General features: G+C 51.3%; 1 protein-coding gene across 1 annotated transcript; it reads left to right on the top strand.

Annotated features, from left to right (window-relative positions):
• Positions 1-6,964: 6,964 nt before the first annotated feature.
• Positions 6,965-17,317, top strand: CKAP4 (cytoskeleton associated protein 4). The gene is made up of 2 exons (XM_025926442.2): positions 6,965-7,667; positions 14,840-17,317. Exons 1-2 carry the CDS (start codon positions 7,227-7,229, stop codon positions 16,160-16,162), a joined length of 1,764 nt encoding a protein of 587 aa, XP_025782227.2. The 5' UTR covers positions 6,965-7,226; the 3' UTR covers positions 16,163-17,317.
• The last annotated feature ends 866 nt before the right edge of the window (positions 17,318-18,183 follow it).

An 18,183-nucleotide genomic window follows, 5' to 3' on the forward strand; every position in this document is an offset into this window, starting at 1 on the left:
AATCTTACCACAACCCTAGGCCATTGGTACTATAAGCCACAGTTTATGGATGGTATTTTAGGTTTTTTTCTATTGCTGAAAATATCCAGCTAGGCTCGGAATTATAGAAGGGCTAGCTTTATTTAGTTGGCACACACGAATGATGATTATGTATATGAAGCTTACAGTTATAATGGTCTTTTTCATATGTGTTATCTCCCATGAATCCTGAAAGTATTCATCTTACTCTATAAATGAGGAAACTGAGGACGAGTTAGGTAACTTTCCAGCACCATACACCCTAGTATGTTTTCCAGATAGGATCAAACCCAATCTGTATCCTTACCACTCTCTCTCATTCTGAGGAGCCCAAATGATGGAGGGACTGATGGGGGCAGGGGACAGGTGGTCAGGGACTAGATTTTCCTTAGAAGGAGGCTGCTGGGACTTCCAGATTGGAAGGCCGGGGAGAAGAGCTTGAACAAAGAACAAAGGCTTGGAGGTGTCTGTGGGGCAGGGAGAGGTGGGTCGAATAGAATCCTAGGTGGGAGGGGAGGTGTAGCTCCCATACCCTCATTCCCCACCCCCCCACTCCTTGTCCTGCGCTTTGTGATACAGAGGTATGGGAGATTCTTGAGCAAGACTGGGGCAGGAATGAAAATGTTCTCTGCGGGGCTGGGTTTTTACAGCAACTCTTCTATCCTGTTTACTTAGAAATCCATCATAGCCATGTGCCTCTTATATTTATCTGGCTAACTTAGCAACATATATTTGTAACATGCTGTCTGAACCTATCATAAGACACTGCGTTTGCACATATTACCCACTTCTACTAAACTTTCAAGACTTTGAGACACTCCTAACATTTCACCCGCTGAAGAGTGGGTAGTCTGACAGTGCAGGATGCTGAGAATCAGAAGGCATTGTACGTTACATACTGTCATATCCATGCAATTATCCATCCAGCATGTTTTGAGTGCCTCCTACAATCCAGGCAAGCCGCCTGGCACGAGGGATAAGAAAAGGAACAGATTAGCCTCCATCCTGAAAGCTCTAGTGTGGATGACAGCACATAAACAGGCAATCACCATACATTGTGGTAGGTGCTATGACCCTCTAGGAACTGGAGAAGCACCAGGGAGGGACATTGTATGCAGGTTGGGGGTGGGGGTGCAGGAAAAGGGTCAAGGAAGCTGTGTTCCTTAGAGAATATGGCAAATTAGGGCAACTGTAGGAGAGCTCAGTCTGGCTGCAGAGAATAGGAAGGGATTTGAGGGAGAAATGAGGCTGGAGTGAGAAGCAAGGGTCAGATTGTGAAGGATTTATACATATATAATTTTCATTTCATTTATTTTTATTTTTTTCCCCTACAGCACACCTAAGGGGTGAAACACATCCACGAGCAGCATGGTGAGAGGGAGCCGTTGTGGCGGTGAATAACCAGTGATATAGCCCTGTCCTCTCCTTCCCAGTTCAAGATTCATGATGCTTATTAAACATGTGGATTTTAGCAGAAGGCCTTGGATAAATTACTCCATCAGACTAGGTTTGTTTTCTTATCTGTCTATACATTCATGTGCTAAATGGGAGTGTGAGCTCTCAATAATCTAGCCATGATTCCTACCATTCTCAAGTTGTGTCAACCTGTCCAAGTTGCCCACCCTCATTGGTGAACTGGATTGGTACTACTGTGGCATCTCGATCAAAGGCTCACTGAGAATGGAAGGCGGTCATACATGTTAAGCCCCTGGCATAACGCCCGGCACACAGTAAGTGATCAGTAAATGTGAACTTGCTGTGATATGGCAGGTACCCTGCAGCCTAATGGTGTTAGCAACCACTCTCTCTGTCATCCCTCTCATCATTGCCGTCGTCATCGTTGCCATCATCATCACCGCTCCCTCCACCATTCCTGAGATCATCATAATGATATTGACATTCTACGAGGTCATTCCTCACTGGGTTCCTCCCCTCCACTGTCCCTCCTTGTGGTCCTTATGAAAGGGAAGGCCCTACATGGAGGGATTTTACTCATGTGAAATTCATAACATTTATTGAGCTCCTACTATGTGCCGGACATTGTGTTCTAGGTAATAGGGGACACAAGAGTGAGCTAAGTAAAGTTTTCATGCATGGAACTTCCACTCTAATGAGAAGAGGCAGGCGGTAATAAATAAAGAAGCAAATATGTAGTTTGTCAGAGAAAAACGGGGAAGACAGACGAACAGTGCCTCAGGTGGGGCAGTTGTTATTGCCCATGAGATGGGCACGAGCTCACCTACAGGTGACATTTAAATTGAGGTGACGGAGGACACCACCATGGGGATACCTGGGGGTAAAGTTCATCAGACGCAGGTTCTGACATTACGAAGGCCCCATGGTAGGAACATACTGGCATATTGAGGGGTGATAAAGAGGCTGCTGTGGCTGTACGTCAGTGATCCACGGGCTAAGAGGGGTTCACATCAGAGAGGCAGCAGCAGCCCTATCATGGGGCTGTGGAGGTCATTGCAAAAATGTTGCCTTTTACTCTGACTGACATGAAACGTCATTGGGGGCTTTTAGAGAGAGCTGTGACATGACCTGGCTTGTTTTCAGGGACTGCTCTGGCTCTTGGTTTGAAAACAGACCACGGGCAACGGGTCCTTTGGCAGGGGGGCCAGTGTGAGCCGGTGGCGACTTGGATCAGTGGCAGAGGCGCAGGTGGTGAGAAGCGGAAGACGCTGGATGTATTTCGAAGGTAAAGCCAACAAGGTTTACTAATATATTGCACTGGATGTTGGGGGTGGGGATGGGTGAGAGACAAAGAGAGTCAAGGAATGATTCCTAAATAACTGGATGGATGTCCCTGCTGGGACGAGGGAGACTGAGTGGAGAAGGGGTGGAGGAGGAAATCGACTTAATGTTCACATCGCCTCTATAAGGTAGGTGCTACGGTTATGTTCCACAAAACTGGGACTCAGTGAGGTGAAGCCTATGGTCCATACGCCATGCACAGTGCTGTGAGCTCCAAGAAAGAACTCCCCTGCGGCACAGGGCTAGAGCGTTTGGAGTTGGGGAGCTCCTGAGGGTGGGAACTGCTGAGGCTGTGTCCTAGCACTCCAGAGCCAACTACGCAGGAGGCCCCCACCTCTGACTCACACCCTGTTTGCAGGGCACTCAGGCACCTGTCCTAGCCTCAGGGGGCTTCTTGTCAACCTGGAACCAAGAGGCAATCAACAGTAAGTGGTAGGGGCTTTCTCCTTAGGCATTCCAACCAAAATGCAGACAACCAAGAGGGCTGCAGGCCTGCAAATCTCTATCTTAGAATGCATGGTCCATGCAGTCGGAGGGTGTTCAGAAGTGTCTTCGCACAAGCTGGGGGAAAGGAAGAGATGTCTCCAGCTCCTCCTCCTCTTCCCCACCCACGTTCCTGACCATCCAATATGCTTTAGGGGCGGAAGAAGAGGACAAGGGATAGAGGTAAACAAAAGCAGGAGGCAAGGAGAAGGGAGACTTCCTTTAAATGCATGCTGTGCTGATTCAGAAAATAGGGTAGGAGGACGGAAATCTCCAAGAACCGCTGCCGCCTTCTGGCCCTAAAAGATGCACGTCCACGACTACGCACTGATCTCTGGGTTCGCCAAACACCACGGTGGAGCCACGCTTCAGAGGAAAACACTGCCTGCTTTCTCAAGTCAAACACATCAGAGACTGTGGTCTATAAGCCACATGTGGTGCTGGGGGTGCCAAGAAATAGTGATGAAAGAAAATGGTTGAAATCTAGACATAGAAGCTCTATACAGCTCTACTTTTGCTCAGTGACACTGCAAGTTGTATTAGCCACTGAGCCCTGCTATGTGCCTAATATCTCCTTTAACCCTCAGAGCAAATAGGTGAGGTCGTTTTTATTACCCACCTCTCACAGATGAAGACACAGAGGTTCAGAAAGGTCACACTCTCCAGTCAGTCATGGAGCTGAATTGGAAACCAAGTCAGTCTATTTCGGAGCCGGTGTCTTTTTTTTTTTTAAGTTTATTTATTTATTTTAAGATAGAGAGAGAGACAGCGAGCAGGGAAAGGCTAGAGAGAGAGGGGGAGAGTATCCCAAGCGGGCTCCATGCTGGCAGCAGAGCCCCATGGAGGGCTCGAACCCATGAACTGGGCGATCATGACCTGAGCCTAAATCAAGAGTTGGACGCTCAACCAACTGAGCCACCCAGATGCCCCTCGGAGCCTGTGTCTTAACTATTATACTTTACTGCCTCCCAGAGGAAAGGGTGAAGAGGGAAACGCTGAAAATAGTAACACTCCCCTCCCCCACCTGCTTTGCTTCCGGTGCTCTGCAGAGGCAGAAAATTGAGAAACCTTCCATGCTTTCTGGCCTAAGGTCTGTATCAACTTAAAAAAATATACAATTATTTCTGATATCAGATGCCTGTTCTTCTCTAGGAAATAAATTAATAGAATAAGAAAGATCTTTAGAGATGCAAAGAGCTGACCTTGAAATCCACAGAGAAGGGTAAGTATACTTCTCAAGGTCAAGTTCTTCAAGGTGGCAGAACTAAGGTCAAAAGGGCAGCGCTCCTGCCTCCCAGGCCAAGGTGGGGCTGGGTCCCCAGAGCTCATTTGAAGGTTATCATTGCCCTGCCCTAATGGATGAGTGCTTGAAGGAGGAGGATTGCTTTTTGCATGCTAGAGGTTTTAAACACAAGCTGAACTCAGTCAAACAGTTTTTAAACAAGGCTTTTCTAGCACCTTCTGATGAGTAAGTCTCTGCCATCTCCTTTCCCCGCTCCTAGGTCATGTGCTCTTTTGAACTAGGAGAGTCCTACTATCACTCCTTGTATTTAGCTGGAGTGGGTGCTCCTCTGTCTGGGGCAGATGATTATATTTCTAGCTCAGAACCTGCTGTAATTTACTCTGGCCTCCCACACTACTATGCCTCTTCTGCCTGCCTGCCTGGCTTCTACTGACCTCTGCAATTTGGACCCATTCCACCCAGCTCCTCTTCTTCTTCCCTATACCGTGACACACTCCCTTCATATCAGATCGGGATCCAGGGCTCACCCCGTTTCCGCCACAGAAATACCCTCCCTGCTCTCTTTCAATGCAAATCCATTCTTCACAGCTTTGCTCAGACCTTTCTGCCCCAGAAGATTTCCCCATGTACCTACAGCCCCACGATATGCTTTCCAAGCTCCCTTTACATTTATTTTTTCAAGTACATAATTTGGCCCTTGAAGTGTTTCTGCACATTCCTCCAAATGCAATTCAGGCCCCTTGAGGGCAGGCCCATGTGTTCATCGGTTCACTAGAGATTTTTGAAAGCACTTTATACGGTGAGATACAAAGAGAAGTAGAAGCAATGGTTGCTTCTTGTCCTCGAGGAGGGGAGGCTAGTTTGTAGACGTCTGTCTGGCACAGAGTGGACCCTCCACACAGGTTTGTTATATTGAACTATATGATTATATATAAATATATATAATGCCTCTTCTTGCAACTATTAGCTGTCTCTAAGTGTCACGAGAGGCGGTGTTATAGGGAAGGCATCATGAAAGAAGTGGCATTTGAACTAGGCCTTAAGGACAAGGAATGTTATTTTAAAAACAAAATTGGCAGAGGAAACTGTTCCTACAGCACCGTCAGGCACACACAGTGCCAGGCATACAGCAGCCACCAGCTTCAGGGGGGAAAGCAGTGGCGTTCTGTCCTTGCTCCAGCACCAACTAGCCTCAGCGAGAGCAGGCAAGTTGCTTAACTTCCCTGCCCCCTCTCCTTTCCTTCCCACTCCAAAGCAGCATGGGCTCTGGAAGAAAGAGATCCAGGTTCAAGTCATGGCTCTGTGACCTTGATCCAATCAGCTGGGGTGGGGGCTCAGTTTCCTTCCTATAAAAGGGGTAAAATAATCCTACCTTACAAGGCTGTTTGTGAGGTTTTAAGTACACATTTAAGTTGTTAAATGCCGAGATGTGTTTTATTTCTTTCTACCAGACTAGGGGTGGCAGCCCCCATCTTCCTCCCTGCAGACTTCCCCAGGGCACAGCACAGAGCCCGTCCGTAGTTGGGCTATGGACAGACTGCAGGAACCCTAAAGAGAAAATGGGGGTGCAAAGGACTTCAGAAAAAAAAGTAAACAGCATGGACATGGACTGACCAGGCTAAGTGGGATGCTAAGTGGGATGTTTCCCTGAATAGACTTCCCGCAGTTCAAGAATCTTTGCTAACTCTCCCTAAACATGCCTCTGCAGAGCCAACTGGTTTCTCGACAGCTCCTTCTGCCTCCGCCTTCAATCTCCAGGAAAGAGTCAAGGCCCAACCCCGTGGCGGGCTTAGAGGATGGGATGGATGGGGAGGCGGGATTTCCCTAACTCCCAGGGGCAAAGTTCCGGAGGTGTCCGTTCCACCTCCTTACTCCCACTCCCAGGGACCGGGCTCCCGGGAGCCCCCCTCCGCACCCCCGCCCCCCCCCCCCCCGCTTCATTTCCTCTTTCGGAATAGGTCGAAGGAAGGGGGTCTCGAACTCGGCCCAAGGCAAAAGCTCATCCCCGGCTCTCCTCCCCGCCGATCCTCCTGGGCCACCGCCACTTCAGCCGCCTATCCGTGGGGCCCTCGTGGCCCCTGCTCAGTAGCCAGTCTCGGCCGCCGGTCGACCCAGCCCTGCGCTCCTCCCTTTGGCCACCTCGATTCCCGGTCCCCGCCTCAGCAGACCCAGGCCAGCCGCCCTCCCTACGTCCGCGCCTCTTGCCCCCTCCCACTCGGCCACTTCAGTCGCCTGCCCCGGCCTCCGTAGACCCCGCCGGGACACCCGCCCCCCTCCCACCAGCCTTCCCGGACCGCGCTCGGCCACCACCCTCGCCTCGGCCCTCCCACCCGGGGCCTCGTAGACACCCCACCCCCGCCGCGTGGACCCCGCCGCGCCGCCCCCCGGCTCGGCCCCCTCCTTGGGGTCGTGGCGGCAGGGGGAGGGGCCGTGCCGGCCCCCGCGTGCGTGGCAGGCTCTCCCGGCTCGGCGCTCCCGGCCTTCCTTCTCGGGAGGCGGGGTCGGCGCCGCGGCGGCGGCGGCGGAGGCAGGCCCCCTCCTCCTTCCTCCCTCGTCCGGCCTCCTTTCTCGCGCGCCCGCCCGCCGGCTCTCTCTCGGCCGCTCCGACGCCAGCAGCGCCCGCGTGCCGCTCGCCCAGCCCCGGGGGAGCCCGAGGAAGTTCCCGGGCCGCGCGCCCCGCTCGCTCGCCTCGCAGTCCGCGGCCTCACCCGCCGCCGCGCCCGCCATGCCCTCGGCCAAACAAAGGGGCTCCAAGGGCGGCCACGGCGCCGCGAGCCCCTCGGAGAAGGGCGCCCACCCGTCGGGCGGCGCGGATGACGTGGCGAAGAAGCCGCCGCCGGCGCCGCAGCAGCCGCCGCCGCCCGCGCCGCACCCGCAGCAGCACCCGCCGCAGCATCCGCAGAACCAGGCGCACGGCAAGGGCGGCCACCGCGGCGGCAAATCCGCCGCCGCCGCCGCCGCCGCCTCGTCCTCGGCGTCCTGCTCGCGCAGGCTCGGCCGGGCGCTCAACTTTCTCTTCTACCTCGCCCTGGTGGCGGCGGCCGCCTTCTCGGGCTGGTGTGTCCACCACGTCCTGGAGGAGGTCCAGCAGGTCCGGCGCGGCCACCAGGACTTCTCCCGGCAGAGGGAGGAGCTGGGCCAGGGCTTGCAGGGCGTCGAGCAGAAGGTGGGTACCCCGGGCCCCCATCCGCGGCCCCCGAGCCACGGCCGGGCCCCTGGCTCTGCCCAGGCCTCGGTGCCTGAGCGGGGCCCTCTGCACGGCCGGCCCCGGCCGGGGATGCCCCGTCCCCGGTCCCCCCCTTCCCCCCACCCTCCCCCCCGTTCCCGGGCGGTCCCCAGACCCTCTTTGTTAATGGCCGCGGAGGAATGGGCCCCGAGGGATGGGCCGCTGCGAGGATGGTCAGGCCAACGAGCCAGGGTGGGCCAAGGGCCTGTCACAGGGCATTAGCGGTGACCTGTAAGGAAGCCGCCGGGCTCTGGGGAGCCCATTCTTTTTGGATTAGGAACCGCTGAATGGGCAGAGTTATCTGAAAAGGAGGTTGGAAGGGACGCCAGCGCATCCCTGGAAGCCTCGGGCAAGGCCACACCTGGGCTCTCCCCGTGGGAGACGTCTGAGCCAGGTTTTAATAGATCCAGACCCCGGGGAAGGAGAAACAAGTAATCATATTCATTTGTGAAGTTCAAATGAAATATTACATATCTTCAGGCCCCTTGCCTTTTAGTGGACCAATGTCTCCATGTGGGCCTTTGAAATACCATATACCAGCTTTAGAGGAAAGGAAAGGCCCAAAATACTAGAGGGTACTGGTGAGTAATATCACAAGGCACATTTACATGATGTTAAGAGGGCTTACTCATTATCTAATCATCATAGCCACCCTGGCTGGGAGGGAGGACTAGCGGTTTTGACTCCTTTTCCAGACCAGAAAATTGAGGTTTAGAGAGATTAAGTGAATTGATAAAGATCCTAGCTGGTGAGTGGCAAACTGCATGAGAATGCCTAGGCCACTGCCCAGTGGGGGGGTCCACAGAGGCCTCTCTCAGGTGTGGATGGACCCAGCTTTCACCATAAAGCTTCTCACGTTCCACCCTGTCTGTGTTTTTCAACACCAAGTGCGGCTCTCTTGGCCTCCTACCTCCTCCTCCGGCCTCCACTAATGTCACCGCTCAATGAAAGTTAGTTGTATGATCGAAACAAAAAATCCCGCCACCACTTCTGAGCCCGGAACTGCTGCCTCCTTTTTCCCAGCATGCTGCCTGCCCTGCCAAGTTTCTATCGACTTTTGTGGAGTATGCAGGACTAGGAATTTCCTCTTAAGACTGGCAGAGCAACTGGAATGAGTCAGCCTGCTCAATGCTGCAGGCCAAGGGAGGTGACTTTCTGTAGGGATTTAAGTAGGCAGCGCTGCTTTGCCTATCCTGAATGTCAAGTCATTCTTAAGAAGTAGACAGACTGCTGGAGGATAATCACTAGCCTCTGTTTCCTCTCTTTCATCCACCCACTTACCAATCCATCACAATATTTATTGAAGTCTGATAGTGATAGGGCTGCGTGTTGGCCCTGTAGGGGGTACAGAGGTACAGTAGACAAATCTGGTTTTGCGAAGCAGCACATAAGTGGGTCTCAGTTGAGGGTCACCGTTGTGTGAGTTCCGAAGGAGAGAGTGTGTAGAGTTTGCCTAGGCCCGTATGCCCAGTGGCCAAGGTGGTGCCAGTCTAGGTCTAGCTGGTGGTCAATAACTGTTGAGAGAAGGAATGAAGACACAGGCAGGAGGTTCTATCTTGAGTATGTTGGGACAGCAGTGGCTACCTGGCCTGTAGCAGGACGGGAGAGAAGCTGAGGCCCAGATGAAATTGAGGTCTTGAATCGATGTTGAAGACATTGGGCTTCTTTCTCTCTCCTTCTCCCCTGCCTCTCCCTCTTTCCTTCCCTTCCGGCTCCCACCTCTCCTCTTATGGAAGCTGTATGCAGATGACTTTCCTCTTTGGGGCTCAGTTTTCTCATCTACACAGGGAGGGGAGGGCTCTGTCCAGAGTTTTAAGAATCCACCTGGCCGTAGACTCTTGAAACAGTGACCTTTCTTTTTCATTTAGCATGTAGGCCAGCTGTTATGTAATGCCTCGTATTTATTGGGTACTCCTGTCTTTTGACCCTCACAGCAGCTCCAAGAGGTGAGCACTAGGATACTCCCCTTGCACAGATGAGGAGTGTGAGACCCAGGAGGCAGAGTAACGGCAAGGTCTCCCAGCTAGTAAGTGGCAGGTCTAGGGTTCCTCCTGCAGTTAGCTCCTGCAACACCCTCAACCGTTTGTTCATCTTGTTGTCTTTCCCATGCCTTGCCAGGTTCGTAGTAGGTCTTCAGCTAAGCTGCTTCCAGTGATGTGGAACTCAGAATGTGCCCAGAACAGTATTAGGATTTGTCACGGTGTGTGGCCATTTCTGTCGGCACCTCTGAGGTGGCCAGTGAAGAAGTTCCTTTGCTCTGAAGAGAGTAGTGCTGGCTGCTCTGACAACCTAAGTGTGAGCCCCTTTGTAACTTTGTATGATGCTCCGTGTGGGGTGGGGTTTGGTCCTTTGCAGGAATGTAGACCTGCAATATTATTATTCATAAGTAGTATTTGGTATGGGTTAGGCGTCCGTTTTTATTTTAAAGTTTATTTATTTATTTTGAGAGAGAGAGAGAGAGACAGTGCAAGTGGGGGAGGAGCAGAGGGAGAGGGAGAGAGAGAATCCCAAGCAGGCAGAAGGCTCCACGCTGCCAGCACAGAGCCAGATGCAGGGAACCGCGAGATCGTGACCTGAACTGAACCCAAGAGCTGGACGCTTAACCGACTGAGACGCCCAGGTGGCCCCATTGTGGGCTAGGCATCCTTTTAAGTGCTTCCCAGCCACCCTCTGAAGCAGGTCCCTTTTATTAGCACCGTTTCACAGATGGACCCGCTGGACCTGGAGCGGTCGTGTTACCGTTCAGGGTCACATGCAGACCTTAAGTATTGGAACTGGGATTGGAGTCAGAGCAGTGTGACCTGAAGCCCTCTACTCTGTGTAGTGGGTGCCCACCTCGTCTCCATCTGCACGTGCCCTGCCGGATGCCTGGAGCCTGGGCAGAGAAGCTGGTCTGTCCTTCCATGGAAGACTGAGCGGGGACTTCAGAAATGTTGGCAGTTCAGTCTGAGGCCCTGAAGGGCCAGTGTTGCCCTGGCAGATCCGGGGTGGCGTAAGGTGCTTGCAGGAACGGGCCTCCGAGGGACAGCTGGATGAGAGGAGCAGCTGTTTGTAGAAGATGGAGTCCTCTGGTTGTATTTCTTTGTTTCTCATTTTGACTCTGCAGGAGTCCGGGCTTCTGGCGGAGGCAGCGTCTGAGCCCTCGGTGCACTTGGGACACGCCTCTGCTCTGGCTCATCCCTGGAGGTTAAGAGCTCAGTGGTGAAGTCACCCATTCTGGGAGTTTGATGCTCATCATGACCGCTTCCCAGTCTCCTCATTTGTAAACTGGAGATCAGTGGGAACCACCAACTCAGGAGGTTATTACGAGGGTGGAATGAGATGATGTCTCGGAAGTACTTTGCATAGTTTTCGGTACACAGTAAGTGCCTCGTTGAAGGTCAGCTACCACCGTCTCCCCTCGTGCTGTGAGCTCCTTGAGCGCAGGGATCCTGTTCTAGCCATTACTTTTCTCTGGTGTCTTGCCCACCGTGTAGTGAGCACCCCGCATATGTTGGGGGAACAGATGCATCATTGCATATTGATTATAATGGGGTCTTTGCATGTAAAGATGAACAGCGCACAGCACCATCGGGAGGGGGGACGATTTCTGTGTTCTTTTTATAGTGTTGGAGGTTGGGGTGTTTGGTTTCCTCCATGATTTCTGATCTAGTCCGCTTCCTGGCCATTTGCAAAGAGTCAGCCCAGGTTAGGGGTGACAGGGATCAGAGGGGAAATGGACCAGCTCCTTCTTCATCAGGCTTTGCTCGATTAATTAATTAAATCCTGATTCATTCAGAAAACACTGAAAACACTGAATGAACGCCTGCTACGTTGCAGGTACTGTGCTCACCCGTTCATGCCTCTTTTCTGAGTGCTGTGTAGAACCGGCAGGTACTGTGATTGAATAACTTAGTTTCAGAGGTGATCTCTCTTCCGTACCTTCTCAAAGTGCCCTTTATGGCTCAGGTCATATTTGGTTTAACAGGGAAATTGTCTAGTATTCTGGAATCCCTGAGAACTGGATTCTAATCTGTGTTAAAATCACAGACCGTTGGAAGCCACAAGGGACTTTAGAAACCTATTTGTTAATAGACGAGGAGCTTGGGACCTGGAAAGTGAATGTGACTTATTTGTGCTCACAGAGCTGGTTATAAGTGGGGCTGGGGCTAGAACCCAGGTGTCCTGTTCTCATTTCTATAGTGTTTCCCTTTGGCATTGGGCTAAGGATGGTCTCAGAATCTCCAGACTTCTGAGCTACTTCCAGAAGAAAGATTAAACAATAATGAAGACCATATCTGCTGTTTGTTGATCATTTACTATGTGTTAGGCACAATTGAAGCTCTATGTGTATATTAATTCACTTAATCCTTGCAAAACGAGCCTATGAGTCAGGTGCTATTTTTGTTCCCATCCAACAGCCGAGGAAACTAAGGCACAGGTGTGCTAAATAACTTGCCCAAGATCACACAGCTAGGAAGTGTCCAAGCTAAGATTTGAACATAGGCAGTCTGGTTCCAGAAGCCCATGCTATTTTATGTTTTAACTTCTTACCGTGGAGGTATTTAGGCATAAACAGAAGAGATCAATGTAATGAACCCCAGTTTTAATAATGCTCATTCTTGGGGCGCCTGGATGGCGCAGTCAGTTAAGCGTCCGACTTCATCCAGGTCACGATCTCGCGGTCCGTGGGTTCGAGCCCCGCGTCGGGCTCTGGGCTGATGGCTCAGAGCCTGGAGCCTGTTTCCGATTCTGTGTCTCCCTCTCTCTCTGCCCCTCCCCCGTTCATGCTCTGTCTCTCTCTGTCCCAAAAATAAATAAAAACGTTGAAAAAAAAAAAATTAAAAAAAAAAATAATAATGCTCATTCTTTTGCTCTTCTCGTTTCATTTTTTCCCCACCCCTTCCCTCCCATTTTGTTTTGTCGTTTTTGGGCTGGAGTCAGAGCAAGGTGACGCTGAAGCCGTCTCTTCCACCCCTTGTCGGCTGTCTCCCTGGTCTCTCTCGTTCTCAGATGCTCTGGGCGTTGGGAAATAGCCCAGGTCTGCTGAGTGACCGTAGGCTGGGCAGAAAGGCTGGCCTGTCCTTACTCAGAAGATCCAGTGGACACAGGCAGGTGAGAGCCTGCAGAAAAAGCTGGCAGTTCAGGTCTAAGCCCTCTGAAAGGCCCACGTTGCTCTGGCAGACGCGGTGGATGTGGAACCAGGATCTAATTTTGACTGACACATTAGTTCCCCTAGAGTATTTTAGGATTTATTTCTAACAAATAAGAGCTCCTTCTTTCCCCTTTCCTTTTGGCAAAGCACAGTATATCATACCTGACAAAGTTACTGGTCATTCTTGATTCTCATCTGATACCCAGTTCAAAATCCGATTTCCCTGACTCTCTCAAAAACGTCTTGCTTTGTTTGAATCAGGATCCGTACAAGTCCACACATTACATTTGGATGATAAATATCCTAAATTTCTTTTAATGTGTAACAGTTTCCTGTCTTTCTGCCTTTAAAAATGCCATTTAATTATTGAAGGTCCTGGTGATCTGTTGTGGGTTTGGCTGATTGCATCCTCATGGTGTGTTTTCCTCTTGCACGTTTCCTGTGAATTGGTGGTTAGAACTGGAGACTTGAGAGATTCAGATTCCTTTTTTTTTTTTCTTTTTTTGCAATAAAGTGTCCTGGGTGGCACTTTGCACCACGTCAGGATGAAGCCCCGGTCAGTGGTCCTTACGTGGTCAGTCTTGGTGCATGAAACCGCTCCCTGGAGTGGCTCCCAGGTCAGACTTTGTTTAGGGGAGAATTTATTTAGAACGAGTGTGTTGTGACACATGGGATCATAATGTGCTCACAAAGTCTGAGAATGCTTAGGAATCACCTGATCCACAATCATTTTTTCGGGTGAGGACAGTGACTTGGTCAGGACCCCCAGCTAGAAGGTGCCTGTGCCGTCGTCTCTTGCCTCCCAGCCCACTGTCTCCCATGTGCCTCCGCTTTTTTCCTGTGATAAGTTGCAAGACTCAGTTCCAAGAGCCAGAAACTCAGCCTAACTGGCTGAAAGGGGGAGGGAGGGTGAGAGAGAGAGAGAGAGAGAGAGAGAGAATTTATTGGCTTAAACTAAGAAGTTCAAAAGCAGACTCCTAAACGTGTAGCTGTATTCAGAGATTCAGATTGTGTCTTCAGAACTTGAACTTGCTGTCTCTAGTTCTGCCTTCCTTGACTCATAAACTGGCCTACTTTGTGTGTGGTCTGAGCCTCTCCAGGCTTTCCTCATCCTATGGCTAGCAATCCCAGCGGAAAAAGGCTTTCTTTACCACTGTTTTTTTTTTTTTTTTTTAAGTTTATTTATTTATTTTGAGAGAGAGAGAGAGACAGAGAGAGTGCGTGTGAATTGGGGCGGGGCAGAGAGAAGGAGAGAGAGAATCCCAAACAGGCTTTGCACTGTCAGTGCAGAGCCGGAAGGGCTCTATCTCACAAACTGAGATCATGGCCTGAGCCGAAATCAAGAGTCAAACACCTAACCGACTGAGCCACCCAGGTGCCTCTCTTTACTAGTAGTTTTTTTTTTTTTTAATTTTTTTTTTTCAACATTTTTATTTATTTTTGGGACAGAGAGAGACAGAGCATGAACAGGGGAGGGGCAGAGAGAGAGGGAGACACAGAATCGGAAACAGGCTCCAGGCTCTGAGCCATCAGCCCAGAGCCCGACGCGGGGCTCGAACTCACGGACCGCGAGATCGTGACCTGGCTGAAGTCGGACGCTTAACCGACTGCGCCACCCAGGCGCCCCTCTTTACTAGTAGTTTTAACAGAAGTCGTGGAATTGACTTGCTGGCCTGCCTTAGGCCACATGCCCATCCCTGGGCTAATCACTGTGGCTTTGGAAGGGAAGGAGGGGTAGGTAGACAGAAAGTGCCGATTGGTCAGGCTGGTTACAAACCATCTCTGGAGCACTTGGAACGGGCCTTCAGGTTGGCCCCCGCACCATGTGGACTATGCGTGGAAGGAAGTTTCTCCAAGGACAATTATCGTTCTGTTCCAGAAGAGGGACCTGGAAGCTGGGCAGACAAAAAGAAATATAGCCTGTTGCATAAAACTTCTCAGCTCTTCTCAGTAGTTAACATCTGGATTTTGGTTGCAGGTGCTGTCTCTTCAAGCTACATTTGGGACTTTTGAGTCCATCTTGAGGAGCTCCCAGCATAAACAAGACCTCACGGAGAAAGCTGTGAAGCAAGGGGAGAGTGAGATTAACCGGATCAGTGAGGTTCTGCAGAAGCTCCAGAATGAGATTCTCAAAGACCTCTCTGATGGCATCCACGTGGTGAAGGATGCCCGGGAGCGGGACTTCACGTCTCTCGAGAACACGGTGGAGGAAAGGCTGACAGAACTCACCAAGTCCATCAACGACAACATTGCCATCTTTACCGACGTCCAGAAGAGGAGCCAGAAGGAAATCAACGATGTGAAGGCAAAGGTCGCCTCTCTGGAAAATTCCGAGGGGTACAAGCAGGATCTGAAAGCCTTGAAGGAAGTTGTGAAGGAAATCCAGTCCTCTGTGAAGTCCAGAGAGAAGGACATCGAGGCCTTGAGAAGCACCCTCCAGACCTTGGAATCTGACGTCTACACAGAGGTCAAGGAGCTGGTGAGCCTCAAACAGGAGCAGCAGAAATTCCAGGAGGCAGCCAATTCGGAGCACCTCACCTTGCAGGCCCTCACGGAGAAGGTTCTCCAGTCGGAGGAGGCCACCTCCCGCCTCCCTGAGGAGATCAGGAGACTCAAGGAGGAGCTGCGCCACCTGGAAACTGAGGCCCTCAGGCCGGAAGAAGGGGTTTACAAAAACTCTGATGCCTTAGAAGCGCTCCAGGAAAAGAGTCAGGGATTGGACTCCAGGCTCCAAACCGTGGAAGACAGAGTGGATGCCGTGCAGACGGCCTCTGCGCGGCACAGCGAGAGCCTAGAGGCCCTGCTGGCCAAGAGCGAGGAGCAGGAGCGGCGCCTGGCCGCCCTGCAGGAGCGCGTGGCCAGCCTGGGCCCCTCGGAGGATGACGCGGGCGGCCTGGCCAGCACGGTGAGGAGCCTGGGCGAGGCCCAGCTCTCGCTCTACGGCGACGTGGAGGAGCTGAAGAGAAGCATGGGCGAGCTCCCCAGCACTGTGGAGGCTCTCCAGAAGGTGCAAGAGCAGGTGCACACGCTGCTGGGGCGGGACCCGGCCCGGGCGGCCCCCTTGCCTCCTCAGGACTTCCTGGACAGACTCTCTTCTCTAGACAACCTCAAAGCCTCAGTCAGCCAAGTGGAATCAGACTTGAGGATGCTCAGGACTGCCGTGGACAGTTTGGTCGCCTACTCGGTGAAAATAGAAACCAACGAGAACAACTTGGAATCAGCCAGGGGCTTGCTAGATGACCTGAGGAATGACCTGGATAGGTTGTTTGTGAAAGTGGAAAAGATTCATGAAAAAGTCTAAGCGAGTTGTGTCTGCAGGGCGCGGATTTAAAGTCCAGTTTCTCATGACCAAAAACTGTGTTGTTTTCTCCCACGTGTCCCGCCCCCCCCACCATGTTCTTGTCCCCTCTTAAAAAGCAGTGGACACCCCCCCGAACACCAAGGCATTTTCTATTCTCATGCCTGCTTAATTTATTTACGATCATTACCACACACCATTGGTTTCTCAAGTTTTCTGCTTCTGCTTTTGGTTGGTTTGCCGAAGGCCCAGCCCCTGCAAATCAGGGGTGCCTTTTAGAAGGGATGTTTCTCGTGTCAGAGAAGAATGGCTTCAACTGAGGATTAACAGAAGCAGATTAACTGTAACCTCAGAAAACCCTGCCTGGCTGGCAGATTTCAAGGAAAAAAAGTGGGGGGAGGAGGCACTTTTCTTTCTAATTGTCTTTAAGGAAAATTGCTTTTCCTTTTTTTTTTTTTTTAATATTTCTGGCCGAAGTTTTCATGAGCTGTCACTCACTTCTCGTCTTCCACTTTAAACTGGCTAAAATTCACAAGTGTCAGCTCTCCATTGGGAGGGGAGCAAGCCCCTCGGGCTTTAGGTTGAAAAGAACCAGCTGCTTGACTTGATGGTCACCTCCAGTGGCGTGGGGTGTCTTCCATTCCTGAATCATCCCGTGATCTCAAAGGTAACTATGCAAAGAATCCAGATGGTTCTGAATGTGAAGGCACAACGCCCCACGGAGTTCCCCCGTGGCCAACCTGTGTCATCCCTTGGTAGGGTCCCCAAATAATGCACAGGTTGAGAATCCCGAGAAAGGGGACTCCTTGGATTCTTTCGGGAAATGTGTCTGAGAGCTGTCCACAAAGGCCTGGGCCGTCTCCCCAGGGAATGGAGGCCAAGTGTTTTTATTTTACCACAGTGTCCACGAAGAGGTTTGCTGTCAGGGCAGACCCCCATCTGTCAGTGAGGAAGGTATGCATTTTCTGTAGTTTTTTGCTATTTCCCTTTACCTTCGAGCTGTACTGTTCTTTAATGGCTGTCTTGCCCTTCAGAAAAGAAAAAAGGAAAAAAAAAATTCAGAGAAAAAAAAAGGTTTGTTTAGTTTACTGTGAAATGAACTGTATGGCTTATTTACAGTATTTTTAATTCTTAATAAACACTTGAGCTTTGTTATGACTTTTCTGGAGTGGTTGCTTTCTGAGGATTTAGCAGTTCTGATACACTAATTAGAAAGATAGGGATGTTTTCAGTTGTAAGGCTTTGTTTCAATTCTGAAACCAAGATTGCTTCATTCTTAGGCCTGGGCACATAACTTTTGATCGACTGTTAGCAGGTTTGGTTGTAGGTCACTGCTTGACTCTTTTAGTCACAGCAGAGGGTCTTAACCCCAACTCCCTGATAGAATCTTCTGGGAACTTGAAACCAACCCTGGGCCTGCCCCCTGGGATTCTGATTCAATGGTATGTGTAAAGAGGGCTGGCACTAGCATTTCCGAGGCCCCCGTCGGATTGTAAAGTGCAGCCAGGCCTGACAACCACAGTCTTAGACCATCTTAGTGACCTTCAGCCCCCGTGTTTCCTTCCCAGGTTGCTCTCCACCTCCCACCTAATATCGGATGCTGTTTATGGAGTACCTGTGTGCTGTGCATCATGCCAAGCCCTTAACAGGTCCCTGTTTCTTCCTTTTAAACTCCCCGAAGGCAGACAGTATCGTTCCCCATTTGACAGAGGAGCAGCAGGCTGGGAAGCATCACATAAGATCATTAGCTAGGAAGTGGTAGGGCTGGGATTTGAACCCAGTCCTGCTCTCAACCTGTGAACGCCACCCCCCACCAGCACCAGTGCAGGGCCAGCTGACCCGTGTAGCTGCTGTTGCAGAACCAGGGGCTGCAGGGGCTCCTTTCTCTTCCACCCAGGGTACAGAGGGAGATGAGGACCTGAGTGCCTATGTGGTCTCTTGTCCTTTCTGCCTGGAGGTCCCCTCCTCCCTGAACTTCTTTGTCAGTCATTCTGGGTCTCAGGCAGCACAGCATCAACTCTGCT

The sequence above is a fragment of the Puma concolor genome, chromosome B4 (assembly GCF_028749965.1).
Source record: "Puma concolor isolate L17-30 chromosome B4, mPumCon1.1.hap2, whole genome shotgun sequence".
Taxonomy (NCBI): domain Eukaryota; kingdom Metazoa; phylum Chordata; class Mammalia; order Carnivora; family Felidae; genus Puma; species Puma concolor.

What these genes read in the sequence shown, in the direction of transcription:
- CKAP4 (XM_025926442.2), top strand. Translation starts at nt 7,227, where the DNA reads ATGCCCTCGGCCAAACAAAGGGGCTCCAAGGGCGGCCACGGCGCCGCG. An exon ending in TGCAGGGCGTCGAGCAGAAG is followed by an intron (nt 7,668 to 14,839) that starts GTGGGTACCCCG and finishes TTTTGGTTGCAG; the next exon opens with GTGCTGTCTCTTCAAGCTAC.